The following is a 19957-nucleotide window of genomic DNA, read 5'->3' as shown; positions in this document are numbered from 1 at the left end:
GCACCACAAAAGTATCTTTAAGTCCATGCGACTGAAGTCATGCAAAAAACTGAACAGTATTTCAAATTTTCCCCTCTTTCAATGCTCTCAAATCTCATTCACACCTGCGCATATTCAGACCTAGCATGACATGTTGTTGTGTCAGATTTGTTCTCAGTAGCCGTCAGGGCTGTGCGATATTGAAGAAAAATGCGATATGCGATAACTCCTTAAATAATGTGATATTCGATATGCGATGCGATAATGCTTAAAGTGTGTAAAATAAACTTAAATTATCTTTAAAATATATTTAAAATGATATAACCTACATGTGTTTCACATTCTTTTTATGACAAGAAAACATCCTTATAACTTCTGAAAGTGAACATCAGTGTTTTACTGTAGCGTAAGAAGTGTTATTTTAACATCAGTGTAAACCTCAGGGCTTCAGGTTATCCTACATTAGCTTTATTTAATAAAAGATACTGAATCATAAAATATAAAAATAAAACATTGCTTAGTTTTCACTGTATGAATTAAATATATCCTGATACTTATTAAAGCTAAAAAACTTTGTCTTTTGTTCATGACCCCATTTATTGCAAGCTGTTGCGATATGCATATTGCGATATATACATTTGCGATATTTCGATAAATTCGATATATTGCGCAGCCCTAGTAGCCGTGTTTCCACTGTCGGGCCAAAAGCGAGCGTGGATAAATAACTTCCGATAGGGATTCTGATCACAGTATGAGGCTGAAATATATTTATACACATATAAAATATATTTATACACATATAATGGACTCCAGAAGATTAACACCAGAGACTGCTTGAAGAACTTAGACAAAGTACTCTCACTGTAGCATTTTCTTTATTGTAAATCATTGGTCAAATATAGATTATGGAGTCTCAAGTCTCTAAGTGAAGACCAGGGGCCATATCTTGCACCAAGCGCAATTGACTTTGTACACCGACGCACGACGGGGGGTTGGGGGGGTTTGGGGGGTTTGGTGTCTAAAGACAGTGACGCGTTGCGCGATAGTCATATGGTATTTTAAGCGCGCATGCTTGGCCATTATGTAGCGTGTGAACAACACGCATACACTATGATTCTCTAATCTAAACGGACGCAGCAGTTTTCATTTTTGCAAATCATACATTATTACAAGGAAAAATATTAACACACGAGGGAAATCATTGTTGTGTCCATGAAGATGTGAAAAAATAGGCATAAATCTAGATTACACATTTACCCAAATTATTATACGTCTGTTTAACCGAAGCTAATTTGTGTGGGTTTCTCCCATCATCCCCAATGTCACTTCTCTGTGTTTTACGGCCCTGACGAGAACGTCGATCTCCTCGGCTGTGAACCGCTCCTGGCGCGCGCTGGCAAATCCGCCGTTATAATAGCAATCCGCGTTGGAACAAGCGCGCCGGCTCTTAAAGGGAATGTGAGAGGACGCTCTGATTGGTTTATTTCACGTTACGCCCAAACCACACTTATGAATAATGAAGCAGCTACAGACCAATCCATTCATGGTCATTTCATGGCCAACCCAGAGTCATTTATCCCGCCGTATAATAGCAACAGCGCCAGGGATCCATCCACAAAGTTACTTGCGTTTTGTGTTTGATACTTGCGTTTCAGATCGTTAAAATACGGTCCCAGATGTCATGTTCATTTTGCAATCTTGCTAGTTTTCAGTCAGCTAGCTTCCCCATGCTGGTGAAAGAGTGGGGTTGTGTGTGACGTCGTGCTATGGAGGCGTGTGAAAGTCAGGTTTTAGGGTATAGGGCTGTTGTTGGGTTACTGGCCTGACAGTGGAAACACAGCTTGATTTGGTCCTCGCGGCTCCAGTTGCGAGGCTATTGGCCCGCTATGTTGTTAGCTCCGGCTCGCACTGGCTGACTGTGGAAAAGCGACCGGTCATACTAATGTCTCGTAACTGATCATAACACATGTTGATTCTGAATATGCACATTCATAAAGGAGACGTGAACAAATATCTAACAACATGAACAAATATCTAATTTCCCCTCAGACTCTGATGAAATACTTTGAGTTTTGCTGATGTCATAAAAAAAGTTGATCTCCGCAGTTATATGTCCACCACCCTTCTCTATATTTTTCTTGGCTTTTTATGTTTTTATGTTTTTCATTTTCTTACACTGAATCAAGATAAGCACACTCTGTTGCTCATATGTGACTGCCGCCCTCTTCTCTTCTCTCTGTTCTGTTTCTCTGCCTGTCTGTGTAGTCCATGGTGAGTGTTGTCTCTGAGTGCACAAGCACTGTGTCTGTTTGCTCAAGTCATTCTTCAGTGATTGAATGTGAGCAGTGTGAGCGAGAACACACTGAACCACAGCAGCACCTCTCCAGCTTTAAGGGGGTAAGAAGGGAGTGTGTGTGTTTGTGTTGTGTGTGAGTTTGAAGTGTGACTTAAAGGGGCCAACACATTTTTTATCATATAGTTAAACATCAAACATTTAATTTATATTTCATAGGCTATCAAGTCATCACAATAACTTAGTAGAATTACTTATAAAATAATAACTCTATAAAGAACTATGAAGAAAAAACCCCATAAAAATAGCATAATTAGAATAAAAGAGCAGATGGCAAAACTTGATTGTGAAATGGTGGACTGTAGGCCAGTGATAGGTCTATGTTAAATGATATGAAGACATCTAAAGCCAATTTTTTTTGTCATGTATATCCAATACTTTATGCATATTCCACAATATTGTAATGTACAAATAATATAATGTACATGTATCAGTGAAGGATTTATCCACTATGCAGGGCTTTTCTCATCAAGTGCTGATCAATTCATTTAATTTCATGCAATTAATCAGAATATTTGATATAATTCATTTATTTTAATTATATAAAATAATAATTAATTTGATTTAATTTGAATCAATTTACAGTCTTTGGGCCAGATTTACTGAACAGGGCAAATTAGCATGAGCGCGCAATTCCAAAAAAGCTCAGACGGGAGTGGAAAGTTAATTTATACAAATTAAAGAACACAGACGCAGCCGGATCATTTCCATAATGACCAACACAATCTACCAAGAGCAGCGTCTGGTTATGCTTAACATTATTTTTTTGGGGCGGTAAATAATGGGGCAAACACCAGTAAATTGACTCGCGCAAACTTTAGTAAATCACCTTGCACGATTTATTCAAATGTTCTCCTCCCATAAGTTTTGCGTCTGAAAGGGAAACTCCTACAAATGCATATGCAATAAGTTCAGCCGCAAAAATAACCCTGTCCACGACTTTACGCTAATTCTTCACTGCGTATCTTTAGAAAGTCCTGACCGTAGTTTGTTAATGCCAAATGAGGGTTTGCGCTGGCGCAAGCTCTGACCCCCCATTTTAAAAGCCACATTCATAACAAAGATAGGCACTTAAGCGTCTTTCATATTTCCTTTTTGCAATTATTAATATTATGCTTTTTATCTACTCACAACCAAGTGTTTGCATGTCCTGTTACTTTAGACGCTCATAGCGATGCGTTCACTCACTGCTGACGCCTTGGAAAACCAAAGGCAAATAAGATCATATTTGTCGTTGTAATTTAATGCACAGAATTTGAGTAATATTACTATATTGCTGTTGATAACAGGCTATTCGATTGTTTTTTATAGACTTAGTCTGGCTTCATTATTACAATAAAGCATTCTGAAATAAATTAGTAACAGATGAACATCAAATGGACTTTGGCCCGGATGGTTTATTGTGTAGTGTGAACATACTATAGACCAGGCGTTGACATTTGTGTGCTTTTTCTTTGTTACTGTGTGTATTCTAGTGTCATTAACCTCACAAACACACTCAATTCATCCACAGATCTGGAGAAAGAGAGCATTATTTCTGAAGTATCGCTCCAGGGTACGCCACGGTAAAGAGGGCTGAAGTGTGTGTGTGTGTTTGCTTTGAGTGAGCATCTTGCATTTTGATCATATTAGACTATATTATTGTGTTGTGAAAAACATCATGAAATGCATGGAAAAGTTTCTTTAAAGTGACTTATGGTTGTGTAAAACTAAATATTCAGTGGGAAATAATGTAGGGCGGGACCTAATTTTATAAATGTATGTATTGGATTGTGAAAAGACAATTTAGTGGATTCAGGATTGTTTGAATTACTTACCAAGAGTATTAAATGTCAGGCTGTAACGCGTCCTGCCGTGTGCCATGACTTTTCTAACAGTTTTTGCCTGGTGGATTATGAAATATTCTTGAAGGAGGAGTGCAAGCCTTATCTAGGGACACAAGCTAAACATATACAGTTGTCACACCGACTCGTGCATTGTGTGGTGTAAGACAAACACACGACGAAGAAAATGAAGTATTGCAGGCTTTAATAATCCACAAGGCAAATTCCAACTCAGATAAGCAGTCCAACACAATGTACACACTGATGAGAACCGACAATAAAACTCGAACAGAACTGAACTTAAGTAGTGGAGATAACGAGACACACACCTGAACACAATGATGAGATTAAATTAATAACCATGACAACTAAGGTGGGAACGGAGCAAAACAAACAAAGTCCTCAGTATATCATATTTGTTTGACTTGTTAAGTAGCCTTGATCATGTCAGCTAAAATAGTTAAGGCATTATGTAAAATTTTAAGAAATATTATTTTAAGGAAATATTTAGAAAAACTTTTCTTTCTTTAGAAATCTGAAGTGTGCACAATAAAATAATAATAAAATTATCTGAAAAAATGTACATGCTATGGCGTGATCAAAAGTGGTCTGACACGTCTACATCTGGCTGAGGACTATCAGTTAAATAACAGGAATTTTTTTTGAGAAACTTGTTTTTATTATTTTCCAATTGCATTTGCACAGAAACACTGCATAGAAGGAGAGAAAGTACATTTAATACAGCAATATAGCTTTTTGAGCCACAAAACTAATGAATGTGAATTACTTTGAAACTCTACACACACATTTTAAATCCACAATATTATCGCAAACATTGTTGTCCAAACAAACAATTTCATATTGAACAATGTTGATTTGTTCAGGGTTTGTGAGCGCCGAGCCTGCATTGCAGCATCAATAAATTATGTTTAGTGCGGATTTTGAAAGGAGCATCAGAGAAAAGAAACGGAAATGGAGATCACAGACGGGGGACTTTACATATGGTTTGCATGTAAATATATGGTTTGCACATTATTAAAAACGTTTTTTTTTTTTTTAGTGTGTACTATTAAAGGATTAGTTACTTTAAAAAAAAAATTTGCTGATAATTTACTCACCCCCATGTCATCCAAGATGTCCATGTCTTTCTTTCGTCAGTCGAAAAGAAATGAAGGTTTTTGAGGAAAACATTCCAGGATTTTTCTAAGTATAATGGACTTCAATGGCAACCAACGGTTTGAAGGTCCAAATGTCAGTCTCAATCTTAGGTCTCAATGCAGCTTCAAAGGCTCTACACGATCCCAGTCGAGAAATAAGTGTCTTATCTAGCGAATCGATCGGTAATTTTCTAAAAATAAATACAAATTATATACTTTTTAACCACAAATGGTCTTGAGATGCACCACATATTACATCATCACAATGGAAAGGTCACACAAGACGTAGTCGGAAGTACCGACCCAGTGTTTACAAGTATGATGTATGTAAGTTGAATGACACATATTTATATGTATTTGTGTCAGTTTATTGTTTTAAAATGGTCCTTACGTGTGCATATCATTATTGATACGTGTATTAGTCTTTGCCAGTTCGCTTTGTAAACACGTCTTTCCAACGCGTTGACGTAATACGTGGCGCATCTCCGAGATGGTACAAGACGGGCTTTTGTGGTTAAAAAGCATATAATTTTTTTTTTAAATGACGATCGTTTCGCTAGATTTCTCGACTGGGATCGTGTAGAGACTTTGAAGCTGCATTGAGATTGAGACTGTCATTTAGACATTCAAACCGTTGGTTGCCATTGAAGTCCATTATATGGAGAAAAATCCTGGAATGTTTTCCTCAAAAACCTTCATTTCTTTTCGACTGAAGAAAGAAAGACATGGACATCTTGGATGACATGGGGGTGAGTAAATTATCAGCAAACATTTTTTTGAAAGTGAACTAATCCTTTAAGTAAAAAAAAACACTAAGTTTCCTTCCCTGTATGATAACGTGTCTGTGAACATAAAAGCATCATCATGTTCATTAGCTGTGTTTTTTTATAGAGTCTGAGTCTCTAATTGTGTCATGTTCCGTAATTATATATCTGTGTTGGAGATAGTGTTTTTTGTGGCTGAAGGCTCTGCAGCTCGCTCTGTCCCGGCCTGATTTACCTAACCACGCATATACTTACTCTATATGTCAGTGCAGGAGTGTATGGCTATTATTGACTGCTTTTTTTTCTAACATATGTTCATATGCATCATCTTCAACTTGTAATTATAGTAAATGAAAGAGGGAGAGACCTGTAGTGAAAGAACAGCAGTCACTCTGCCAGGTCAAACATATATATAAATATTTATATTCCTGCTTACAGTAAAGAGACAGCAGGATGTTAATTAGATGATGTTTGCGCAGATTTGTGTGTGTGCCAGTGAGATTTGTTTAGAAAGGGATCAGGCTGCATCACTCTTAAAGGGACAGTTCATCAAAAAATAAAATAAAACAAAACAATTAGCTTTTACACCATGTCAGGGATATTTTTTTTTACCGATTTTGAACAATATGATGTGACTGTGAGTGAGTAAATAATGCCAGAATTTGTATCTTTACCAAATTTTGAAAAACAAAAACACTGGGAAAGTACATTATGGATGTGAAGAAGACGCTGTGAATCAAATGTGAAAGTCATGAGATACGCCTGATTATTTACATGCTATTGTAACTTTCTGATGCTGAGGTTGGTCTTTATGAAAATGTCACGATCTGTACATGGGTTTTGAGCTTGACATGCAAATGACAACAGAGAGAACATTACTGTGGAAATTGTATTGCCCAGCGGATACTCTTTCATAGCTCAGCATACTTTAAGGGTTAGTTCACCCAAAATTTAAGGATTCATTATTTACCCACTTAACATGTATTCTGTCAATGCAAATGATACAAAGAAATAATAATTTCCCTAGATTTACATCGAGGGAGGGACTTAAGCCTTATAGAGACCAGAATATCATAGCCTTAAGGATGGACTCTTTTAAATTTGGCCAGGAAGCAAGAACACCATAGCAACGCCATAACAACCACCCAGACCACTTTCACGACAGGAATGCAACATGTTTGAAAACACCCATAACACTATTGTACCTACAAATAAACTCTCTGACAACCACCTGAGCATCTAGTTTACAATGCCCTAGCCGCCACCTAGCAACACCCTTTCTTTCAACCTACTCTAGCAACCATGTAGCAATGCCCTAACAACCACCCAGACCACCCTTGCAACAGCATATCAAGGTGCTAAAATCAACCACCTGTGCATCCACCTTACTTAAAATACCTTTGCAACCGCATAGCAACACCCTACCAACCACCTCCCACGTCACCCTAGCAACCACACAGAAAGCAAGACAAGTGTATTAATAAGGCACATTTCAAACACAATACTAGTAATTAAAAGTGCTTTACACAGTAAAGGTCAAGTTTGAAATCATTTTAAATCAACATAAAAATGAACAAAGAACAATAAAAGAAATCAACGCTTTCTCCATTTAAAACTGGAATAAAATGAATAATAAGGCTAAGCAACTCCAAACAACATGTCTTCACTCAGGGCTGTACACAGGGTTTCATAACTAACTGAGTCACAAAATTTGCTGGAGGGTATGAAGACATGAATAAGGTCCTATTACCGGTAGTTAATGTTTGTCAATGTATTAACTAACATTAACAACGAGCCACCCATGAATATGCAAATTATCCCCGCCTCCACTCACTCACACCAGCTCACAGATTCACTCACTCAACTTACTGAGGTAAACACCGCACATGTATCGCTCTTTACAACGTCGAACACATAACGGTAATTAATATGATTAGCCTTTTGCTTGACTGTGTTATCAAACAGCTAATAATGTGTTGCTAATGTTACACAAACCATCTTCCCTTTCGTCATCTCAGTCCACCTTCTAACATTCATCAGAAACGCATTGAACAACTCAGAACGTCAGTGGAGAGAGGCATAATTCATCATAACATCGTAATATACATCATACACCCGCTATATTGCTTACCCATCAACAGAAAAATACACCGGGATAACCTGGCATGTCTCGAGACTCCCCTGCTAGTTCGCTGTATTATCTAAAGCCCGCCGGCGCGTTGACCTGATTGGTTACAAGGTAGTTTGTGACGTCAGAAACACCAGCAATTTCAAGCTGCGTTTTTGAGACTGTCCCTGCGTCCCACTGTGCATACTCCCACCCTATCTGCCCTAAATAGTATCAATATCATTTCCGTAATTAAACACTATCTACAAGTTAGCGACATATATTAGTGACATGCTTTTTTTGGGCGGTAAATAATGGCGCAAACACCAGTAAATTGACGAGTGCAAACCTTAGTAAATCACCTTGCATGAATCATTTAAATATTCTCCTCCCATAATTATATTTTCAGTTAAAAATAGCTAAATTACACAAGTTTATGACTTTGCATCACTAAATATTTATGTTGGTTGTTTAACATTTCTATTATAGAATAGCTGTCAAATATTACATGTTGGGTTTATCTCGTCGGTCCAGGCTGGTTATTGTGCTAGTTTAGCTGGTCCACCACCTGCAATGCCGAGGTCCAGCAACCAGCATCCCATGCTGATCCCAGCTTGCTGAACACACCGTATGATGGTCACCAGCATTTCTCAAATCTAGACATTATGGTTACATTATCAGGACTGCCCTGCTGGCACAATGATGTAATCTCCGTGAGCCCCCTGCTCTCTCTCTCTCTCTCTCTCTCTCTTCCCGCTCTATTAATGACTGGGCGTGTGTGTATTTTAAAGGAGGGCCGCTTTACAGAGTGTGTGTGTGAGTGTGTACATGTCTGATTTGCTGGGCTGTTGTAGAAAGGAGGTGGTCTCCGCCTCTGGAGACTCCCAGAATCGTGAAAGATGCAGCACTTGATAGATGGATTGGAGGTAAAATGTTTCTCTTATCTCCATTTCTCTCTCCTTCTTCCATCTTCCGCCAGCAGTTTGTGGAAAAAACGGAGGAGGATCTCTGGGGAATGTGTTTAGCAGTGTCCTGACATTACTAGCCAGCGGTAATTGCTTTTACTAATGCATGTTGGTGTGCATTACTTGCGTACTCTAGTAGGGATGTGTTCGCCGTAGACTGCTGGTAATCACCGGGAGGTTTTGTTTGTAGGAATGGCATAAGTAAATCAGCGGTGTTAAACCTCAGAGAAATGTCGTTCGGCTTGGTCACATCTCTGGAAGTGGCCGTGAGAGAATGTAGAGGTGTTTCACGCTCCGGCTGCCGTTGTGGTCACCGGCTGTATTTGTTTGTGTTATGCAGCGTATGTAAGTTATTTTTAGTTGTTGGAGAACAGCTGCAGAATGACAGGGCTGGAGCAGAACTGCTGTTATTTTCCTGGCTCAAAATACAGCCTGCAGTCTTTAACTTTGAGCAATGCCAGTGTTAGCTTAGGTTGAAAATGTCCCTCTCAGTGTTGTCATGCACCTCGTAAACTGAGATTAATATAGGGTTTAATATGTGTATCTCTGCAGGGGCCTTCCTCTGTGTTTACATCTTTAAAACAGACAATCAGATTAACAGTAGGTGGCAGCAATCACACTGCTGTATACTAATGCGATACTTTGAACTGCAGGAGAGGAAGAGAGTTACGAGTTGAGAGCTGTGTCATGCTAATTGCCATTCTACCTAATTATTAAGTATCACAGTATATATTTTTAATGGTGTTTTTGCCTCTAGTAGTACAGCGGATAGTGAACAAGAAGCAAAGTGGGAGAGAGAGAGAGGGAATGGGAATAGAAAGGACCATGAGCTGGCATTCAAATTTGGTGAGCGTGTCAAGGTTTATTGAAAACGTACAATTTTGAAACATCAAAAATATGACAAAAACCTGGGATGTATTTGATTAGAAAAATAAATATAACAAATAAATAAATGTTGGGTTTTTAATCAGGGTTTGGGTTAATGTTAAAGGGATACTTCAGGATTTAGCTTTAAGCTTTGTATCAGTAGAAAACCTGTAGTATTTTCGAATTACCATGCTTTCCTCCCTCATATCCCCCTGAGACGAGAGATTTATGTATTTTTTGTCTGGAAAAAATCCTCCGATGACGCAAAAATCATAATTTTGCGCCATCGGAGGATTTTTTGGCCAGAGGCTAAAAACTACAGCCAGTAGAAGGCGCTAGATCCGCATGTTTTCAACCCGCCCATAGATCTCACTCACAGAATGTACAAATAGTGCCAGCCATCATTTATTTGGAAGCTAAGCTAACAGGCTCTTGTTCTATGAAGAAAGCTGAGTAGTAGCGGTTACCATCCTCTTTTTCCCGGACATGTCCGGCCGTCGAGATCGTCCAAAATGTCCTGGATTCATCTTTTGCTTTCTGCGGTCGCCATTAATTGTTTACATGCACACCTTTTGTTTCAATCTAACTGAATTCAGTCCGATTGGTGAATCTGAATGTAGTGTTTACATGAACGCTAAACAAGTGATCGCTAAGAAAATTAATGCTTCTCCCTGAGAGATACAAGAACTGTGCGTCTCACAGGTGTCGCTCATCAGTAATCACGCCACCGGCCTCGCGTCGTTCTCCCGCGGCCCTAGCCTCGTCCTGCTCGCCGCAGTAAACATGATGAACGGCGACTGTAGAACGCAAAAGCCAAATCCCGTACATTTTGGGAGATATCAAAATCCTGGCAGACTAATCACGGAGACTCACTAGTAGCCTAGCCTTGTTGTTTAACTGCGCTCTTACTGGTAGGCGTGGCTTGGGAGTGGCCTCGTAGGGCAGCGAAGCAAGTGCATTCTGGGAGTTGTTGTCTTTCATCCCCATAAGCCAAAAATACATTTTCTGGCTTTTCTCAGTCTAGAAGGCTCCAAATTCAAAAATAATTTCACATTTCTACTACATAAATGACCCATTTTAAATACACATTAATCTTTCCAGAGGTGAAGTATCCCTTTAAGGCCCACTCATACCAAGGACATTTATGATAGGGACGTTCACACAACTATATAACGATTATAACACAGAGGAACAATACCATTTGAATCACTTTCAGATCAACTTCAGAACAGCTTGATGAACGATAGAAATATTGATAGCCAATCAGAATCTTAAAAGAGCTTGAGCATTTAAAGCGACAGACGACAAAACTGCAGTGCGCTTATAGCTACTGTAATAACCAGAATGTCATTGTCTGTTGGTGTGGACACTATGGAAGCTTGTTACCGCCACAGAATATAACATAAAAAAGGTAATTGTGTCTTTTTTCTCTCACAATTCTGACTTTTTTTCCTCACAATTGCGTGATATAAAGTCGCTGTTGCGAGTTATAAAGTCAGAATTGAGTGATATCATGTCGCAATTGGTAGATAAAAAGTCGCAATTATCTTGTAAAATGTTTTATTCTGTGGCGGAAACAAGCTTCCATAGGACACCAGTGTTGTTGTTACATAAATATTATTGGTATCAGTGGCGGCTCGAGGGTTTTAAAATAGAGGAGGCATATTAAATTGTAATGTCTGGGGATCCCGTGCTGAGGATGACGATGATTATTATTTATTATTTGCTTAACTGGTTTAAATGGCTTTTTGGTCAATTTGAGCCATCCATCCCTTCTCAAATGTCTGTGTTAAAAGAGCGTGTTTGGCCGTTTTGTGAACTCAGGCATGGAAGCTTCTTCATTTTTAATTTGTAGATACTTTTTGAATGATAGCTTGGTACATTTGTTGGCAATCAAATATCCAATATCGCTACTCTCCAGACTAAAGGTAAAATTTCACTGGCCAAAAAAGGTCAATTGTCAATAATGTAGCAATGTATGAAGCACAGCTCTGACAGAAGTTACTTTAAAAAACAAATAGCTTTCTGTTAATCCGTGTGACCTACTTAAACCTGTTGCAAGATTTGAATGTAGAAATTTCAGATCTGGTGAATTCCTATTGAAATTACTGGATTTTTTAAAAATGTGTAGAACAATGGTAAATGTGACATAACTTTAAATCGGGGTTTTCTTTAGCATGCAGCTTGTGCTGAAGAATTTGTTTGGGTTTTAATAGCATGCATGAAGCCTGTGTGTAGCAGGACGCTTGGACTTTTTTTTTTTTTTTGTGGGAGTAAGACAACAGACTTATGAATTGGTTTGAAGTTTTGAAACTGCTATAAGTCTGTCATGTTTAATACTGAATCAGCCCTTATTAAATATAGATCAGATGTCTGAACACACACACAGCTCTGTTTCTATGCATCCTTTATTGTGATGATATAGAAAACATCATGGAGCTGCAGTACTTTGTATAAAAGCTTGATTTTGTTCAAAACTGTGTGTTTGTGCAGGTGGATAAGCAGCAGCAGAGTAAGGATGCTGTGTACTTCAGAGATGGCGTACGGAGGATAGATTTTGTTCTGTCTTACATCGATGACAAGGATGGAGAAAAGAAACAGGTTTGTTATCTACTCTATGTATTTATATAATAACATTTGGCTTCCCTCTGTGAACTGTGTGTGTGTGTGTGTGTGTGTGTGTGTGTGTGTGTGTGTGTGTGCGTGTGCGCGCGCGCGTGTGTGGGGGGGTAATTTGCTAAACAAATTACTAACTTGTAAACTGAATAGCAATCCTACTATCCTACAAAACAATGACTGATCATAATCCTTAGATATAATGGTTAGCATGAATCAGACATTGTGCAAGCCACTTTTGAAAAACATATTTTAGTGTCAAATGAGTTTTGCGGTTTAATCTCAGTATAGATCTGTTCGAGGTCTATCCGACTGTGTATATCTTCACACTGCTGATAACAGGCATCCTAGATAAACTTTCTCATGATCAATTTAAGGGGCAGAGATTTCAAACCTCCGTTTATTAAGGAGATCTCAAGGATTTCTTGGAGCCGCAAATTTCAAAGCCGCACCCGCCTAGAAAGGATGTAGCAAAGATATTTAATGCTAATGCATGAGGCATAGGCATTAGGCATAGTTTCATTCATTTACGATGAGATGCTCTCTAGTTCACAATGCAATGCAAGTGAACGCGGCGCGCCGGCGCCTCCATGTCACGGTTATTATATTGTCTGCTATATTTGCTTTTTATTTGTAATTTACATGTAATTGGTTGATGAAACATTTATTAAAATTAAGATACAATTTGTACAAAACGAAATTCGCTTTAAAGAAAGGCTTTCTACAAAGCAAAACTTAATGAAGTGGTAACAATTATTATTATTTTTTTAATGTTTGTAAAAAATATTTTAATAACACGGTTTTGGCGGTTATAGAGTTATAATGACGGTGTTTAACTATAACGTCGGTCTCACGGTTATATACTAACCGTCACACCCCTAACTAAATGTGGAATGTCGAACACTTCATCCACTTGACTTTCGCAACTTTGATTACGTAGCTTTTTAGACTCCGATGTTAAAATGAGAAAATAACCTTTTAAAGGGGTGGTAAAGTATGATTTCACTTTTCTAACTTTAGTTAGTGTGTAATGTTGCTGTTTGAGCAGAAACAACATCTGCAAAGTTACAACGCTCAAAGTTCAAAGCAAAGGGAGATATTTGCTTTTAAAGAAAAGGACTACAACAAACGGCTGGTAGGAACTACACGACATTCCTCCCGGGTTAGTGACATCAGCAACCCTAAAATGTACATAAGCCCCGCCCCCGGGAACACAGTCCATGTTGAGAAGAGGGAGAGTTGTTGTAGTCGAGCACATTTGTGAGTCCGCTCAAACTTTAGCATCCGTCTTTTCACATGCAATAAAAAGTCACTCTGTGTGCATCTCACAACAGTTCCTATACGAGCAATTCATAGATTACCATGACAGAATATGCGAATTGAAGATCGTTAACTCCATATCAGCAACATAAATTCATCAACTAACCATTCGTCCTGTTGCTTCGACATATTGTCACTTCTTCTTGAGTCTCTTCATCTTTGTCTGACTCCGTTTTAACATTAAAGGCAGAACAGTTTCTGTCATTTTAGTGTGTGTGTGTGAGGTAATCGCAGCTGCTAACACACACGAGCTCTTGAAACCCCGCCCTCTGCAGCAGCTCATTTGCATTTAAAGGGCCAGGCACAAAGCGGTGCGTTTTTGCAAAACCTTTAAAAACTTTAACATGCTATATAAAAATATCTGTGGGGTATTTTGTGCTAAAACTTCACACACACACTCTGGGGACATAAGAGATTTATTTTACATCTTGTGAAAATGGCATTTTACCACCCCTTTAAAATGTATACACTACACGGATGAGTACATGGTACATGAGTACATGGAGTATAAGTGCATAGTGTATAGTGTGTCGTTAGGGACGCAGCTTTAATACAGTGTATAAATATTAGTCATAAATACACAATTATATCCACCAAAAGTGTGTGTGTGTGTGTGTGTGTGTGTGTGTGTGTGTGTGTGTGTGTGTGTGTGTGTGTGTGTGTGTGTGTGTCAATGTCTTGTGTACTTCCACATTCTTGTTACTCATAAATTATGTGCTTTACCAGGCCTGGGCTGGAACCCACACACACTTCAGTTCACACAGCTCTGCAGACTGAAATAATCTTGTCATATTTAGTTACCAGAAACCCATTCTTGTATTGCACCAAAAGCACAAATCTGTGATTGTCATTGATGTTTCCTGTAGGATCGAAGGAAGGAGTTTGAGACTAACTTACAGAAAGCCGGACTTGACCTGGAGACTGAGGACAAATCTGTGAGTAAAACTGTTGAAATCACATATGCCACCAAAAAGCCATTTCGGGACATCATATGTCATCAGATTAGTTCTCACTGTATCTCACAAATAAATATATTTATTCATAAGCACTACATTATTATGATTCAGCCATGTCTGATCATTAGCAATATAGTTCACTGTATTTGTTTAGCTGGGTGCAATCTAAAGGATTGTTCAGTTAGAGTCCATTAGAGGGCAGTGAACTTCATGAAAACACACTTACATACAAGTCATCATGTCTGTTCAAACCTGAGGACTTTCTTTCTTCTGCGGAACACAAGGAGACATTTTGGCAAAGATTTGGGATGGGGACCTTTGAGTTTGTTAAATGGATAGGTCACCTAATTTTTTTTTAATTTCTCTCATCATTTACTCACCCTCAAATTGTCCCAAACTGGTATGAGTTTCTTTCTTCTGTTGAACACAAAAGAAGATATTTTGAAGAATGTTGGTAACCAGACAGTTGAAGGAGTAAGAAAAAAAAAATACTATGGAAGTCAATGTCATCAACTGTTTGGTTACGACATTCTTCAAAATATCTTCTTATGCTCTTTTTACTAAAAATGAATTTCTCCTGAAGTAGGGCTTTTAAACGATTAATCGCATCCAAAATAAAAGTTTGTGTTTACATAATATATGTGTGTTTACTGTGTATAATTATTTATATATATAAAAACACACACAATCATGTATATATTTAAGAAAAATTGGTTATATGTATATATAAAATATTTATATATAATATAAATTATATAAATGTATATACAGTATATAAATGCAATTATTCCTTAAATATATACATGAATGTGTGTGTATTTATACATAATAATTATACACAGTAGTATACACACATATATTATGTAAACACAAACTTTTATTTTGGATGTGATTAATCACGATTAATCTTTTGACAGCCCTAATTATTTTATGTTTAAATACACACACATGCTTGTATATATATATATATAAGAAATATTTGCATGTATAGATTTATATATATTTTATATTATATATAAATTATAAATATTTTATATATAAATAACAAATTTTTCTTAAATATATACATGAATGTGTGTGTATTTGTATAAACAAAATAATTATACACAGTACACACACATTTATTATGTAAACACAAACTTTTATTTTGGATGCGATTAATCGCGATTAATCGTTTAGCAGCCCTATCCTGAAGCATGAATGATTGTGCTGATGCAATGTTCATTTTTATCTTTTACTGTGCATTTAAAAGAAAAGAAAACTGTACCAGAAAGGGCATTAGAAAAAAATTATAAACAAGTTCTCACTTTTCGTATGTCACTTGTGTGTCTTTCCAGGAGTCGGAAGATGGAAAGACTTACTTCCTGAAGATCCACGTACCCTGGGAAGTGCTGGCAACATATGCAGATGTTCTGAAAATCAAAGTGCCTTTTAAAGCCAATGATATTCCAGCTAAAAAAGAAGTGCCCATGGGCTGGCTCTTCACGCCCTACCGTCTGCCTGATCATGTGATGAATCCCGAGCCGGATTACTTCACCTACACGTTTGACAAGAGCAAGATTGACTTCTTCCTCATCGAAGATAAAGAAACCTTATTTCCTCCGTCCACGAGGAACAGGATTGTAAGAAAAACGTGATTAGCCAGTAGAAATGCCATAAATACATTCATGTATTTTATATATAAAATACATTTAGACTTCAGTGTCACACACTCTTTATAATATGCTGATTTGGTGCTCAATCATAATCAGTTACTGTTAGTTCTCAATTATTAATAATTATTCGTATTATTATTATGTTTAAAACAGTTTTTGCTGCTTAATATTTTTGTGTGAACCCTTTTTCAGGAATCTTTTATAAAATAAAGTTTAAATAAACAGCATTTATTTGAATCTTTTGTAAAATTATAAATGTATTTACTTTTGTCACTTATAGTCACTTTTGATCAATTGAACGTGTCCTTGCTGAATAAAATGTTTTGTTTTTTTAAGTCATCCTTAACCCAGACTTTTTAAGTATATCACAGTTTCCGCAAACAAAATGAAGCAACAAAAACGTTTTCGACATTGATAATAGTAGAAATGGTTTTTGAGGACCAAATCAGCATATTATAATGATTTCTGAAGACTGGAGTAATTAGTTTCACCATTACAGGTGTAAATTACATTAACCCCTTATATTGGCATCCACAGCCATTACATATTTAAAACAGTAATATCCTATACTTAAAGGTAGGGTTGGTCAGAATTGTCTAAAAAACTTTTATTCAAATTTGTTTAAACTGTCTTTATATACCAATACATAATTAAAATGCAAGTACTCTGAAATAGAGAGTATAAAAAACTGAGTGACTCTAGTGTATTTAATCTTCAATAAACACAGCTCATTAATTCCATTCACTCCCACCTAAAAACGGGTGCGCGACTGCGCGCACGTGGGCGGAGCCAGTAATAGTGGCGGTAGTCATGGTGACGGAGATTGACAGTCGCCCAAGCCAATCACTTGTTTCGTCCCGGTAGGAATTAATGAGCTGTGTTTTTTGAAGATTAAATACACTAGAGTCACTCAATTTTTATACTCTCTTTTTCAAAGTACTTACATTTTAATTATGTATTGGTATATAAAGACAGTTTAAGCCAATTTAAAAAAAAAAAGTTCTTTAGACAATTCTTACCTACCCAACCTTTAACCTAAACTAATCGTGACAAACTCTATATCATTTGAAAGCTTACAATCTCTAGTTTACATATTTGGTGACTGATTTTCAAAATAAATGACAGAGGAGCCGTAATTTATCAATTTGCAACAAGAATATTTTCATACTCCTAAGGCGTGTTCAGACCTTTATTTTGAAATAGTGATGAACATGAAAAATCATGAAAGAATGGTAGAAACCTCAGTTTGTTTTTATGCCAAGAGTTCAAAAGATAGCATCCATTCAATTATTTTAGAAAAAAATGTACGAAAATGTTTTAAATATAAAGAAAAAAATAATAGATTCAGCGTTAGTGATGTGGCAGCGAGCTATAATGCACATACGTGATCTTTTGTGTTTTGGTTTGTGTGAGGTTGAATTCATTTCAAAATCTGCCAAACTTCCAATACTACTTCTGAATAGGATGTCTACTTCATAAATTGTATGAACATTGTAAAAATAATGGTTCAGATCACTCAAACAACATATGGAAATGGAGGCGCCCTTATATGGGCAGTAATGTCCACTAGTGGAGAAGTGTGGTACTGCGCCCAAACTAAATCTCACTGAAAGCTTATTTTCAGAGATATCAACCTAAAATTTGAAACACAACTTGTTCAGATTTTTTGCATTTTTAGAGTCCACCAGGTTTTGAAAATATATATTTTATATGAATAATACAGTTTTTAACATTGTACATTTTCATAAACTCAAACTTCTATAACTTTTTTTCTGTTTAACTTTTCTTAATTTTTGTCACTTCTACAAAAATACCAAATGTCTTCGTTAAAACAAGACCAATCTTACATCTATATTCCAAAGCATTCTTGAATTACAACCATTTTAGTTCGGAATTTGCATTTTCATGTCTATTAAAAAAGGGGGTGCCGCTTAAGGGGTTAATAAATTACACAGGAATATTATACATTACAGATGTATAAAGATATTACACTTTATTAAACAACCTCCATAGCTTTTACTAAGGAACTGCCCTGTAACCAAAGGCTTGGCTTATTTTCTTCTCCACGTAGGTATATTACGTCCTTTCCCGAATTCCATACAGTAAAGATGACAAGGACAAGAAGGGCATTAAGAGGCTGCTGAACAACGGGACCTACACATCTGCCTTCCCTCTGCATGACGTAGGTCTTTTACATGGGAAGATGTGCCTCAAAACCATCAAACCTATTGAGTCGATGTTCTCTGGAGACTTGAAATGGTGACAATGATTCAAAAGGTTTTGCTCTGTCGAAAAACAATAACGTCAATGTGTTTTTGTAGTGTAGGTACTGGGCCAAGTCTCGAGATTCTAACTGTGAGAGCGAACGCTATTCCCTGTATAAACACTGGGCCCGTTTCAGCCGCTTTTACAAGGAGCAGCCGCTCAACCTCATACGGTAAGGCCAAGCTTGGTTTGTATTTAACTTCCTCAGAAAAACAGCATTAAAAAATGTATCTTGATATTTTCAGTCTTCTGACATATTTGAGTCTTGACATCTATATTCATATCACTATTTGTGTATTTGGTCTCAAATGTAATTAAAGGATGTTGTTACTATTATTATTTATTTGTATTTTTCAATCAAGAAGAAACATCATCTTAAACAGCCATTGTTGTCACACTATTGGCGCTTTTCCACTGCATGGTACGGCTCGGTTCAGCTCGGTACGGTTCGATTCAGCGCGGAACGGTTCGGCTCGCTTTGCTTTTCCACTGCGTGGTACGACTTGACTCGGTACGGCACGGTTCGGTTCGCTTTAGCTCGGTTGCTGTTCCACTGCAGTTAGTACCGCTTAAAAGTGGGTGGGACTGATCGTTATTGTAGGTCCGGTGGTAGCCGTGTGCGGCTAAGAGCTGTGCTACTTCCGCTCCTCGGCAACCAACGAGAGGAACGTCTGCACCTCGTCCACTGACCACGATTCAGCCATTTCTTGTTTGTTTGTTTTTTACTTTTTTTTGTCAAGTAAATACCATAGACTGTAAAAAAATATGGACGTAGTGTCCGTAGGTTTCTGAAGAGCATTTTTGAAGCCTAAAGTGGGCGGAGCCGGCCGACGACATCTTGGCCTCGCGTCACCGCTTGTCACTCCCGGATAACAGAATATGGGCAAAGAGGCGGAGCTGAGGAGCCGAGGAGCCTGGCTATCTGAAACCACGCCCACCTAGCGCGACGTTAGCTCCATGGTTAGCGCAGGCTTGGAGCTAATGCTATATGCTACTCACAGTACCAAGTCTACGACTGCACAGGGGCTCGCGCTAAAGTGACACTGACAGTTGATGATTAAAATCAGAATGCCAATTAAAAAGGTCCTGCTTTTGCCCTTCGAAATATTATAATAGTTAAAAGACATAGC

At 37.6% G+C, this 19957-nt stretch overlaps 1 protein-coding gene across 7 annotated transcripts in view; it reads left to right on the top strand.

The window, feature by feature from the left end:
- The window catches only part of ano5a (anoctamin 5a), a 53815-nt gene that overhangs the window by 9063 nt on the left and 24795 nt on the right, over positions 1 to 19957 (top strand). For 2 of the 7 annotated variants that reach the window (XM_079602993.1, XM_079602991.1), the window contains exons 3-9: positions 2245 to 2376; positions 3846 to 3887; positions 12509 to 12616; positions 14818 to 14886; positions 16245 to 16529; positions 18634 to 18744; positions 18884 to 18999. In XM_079602993.1, coding sequence (XP_079459119.1) covers positions 2245 to 2376; positions 3846 to 3887; positions 12509 to 12616; positions 14818 to 14886; positions 16245 to 16529; positions 18634 to 18744; positions 18884 to 18999 — 863 coding nt within the window. Of the gene's footprint in view, positions 1 to 2244; positions 2377 to 3845; positions 3888 to 8979; positions 9110 to 12508; positions 12617 to 14817; positions 14887 to 16244; positions 16530 to 18633; positions 18745 to 18883; positions 19000 to 19957 lie in introns of those variants that run through there. The other 5 variants (XM_079602995.1, XM_079602994.1, XM_079602992.1 and 2 more) reach the window with 4 other exon arrangements.

Source organism: Phoxinus phoxinus, assembly GCF_949152265.1.
Source record: "Phoxinus phoxinus genome assembly, chromosome: 25".
NCBI lineage: Eukaryota > Metazoa > Chordata > Actinopteri > Cypriniformes > Leuciscidae > Phoxinus > Phoxinus phoxinus.
Note: the sequence above shows the minus strand (reverse complement) of the source record. Positions and strands in the feature narration are given on the sequence as shown.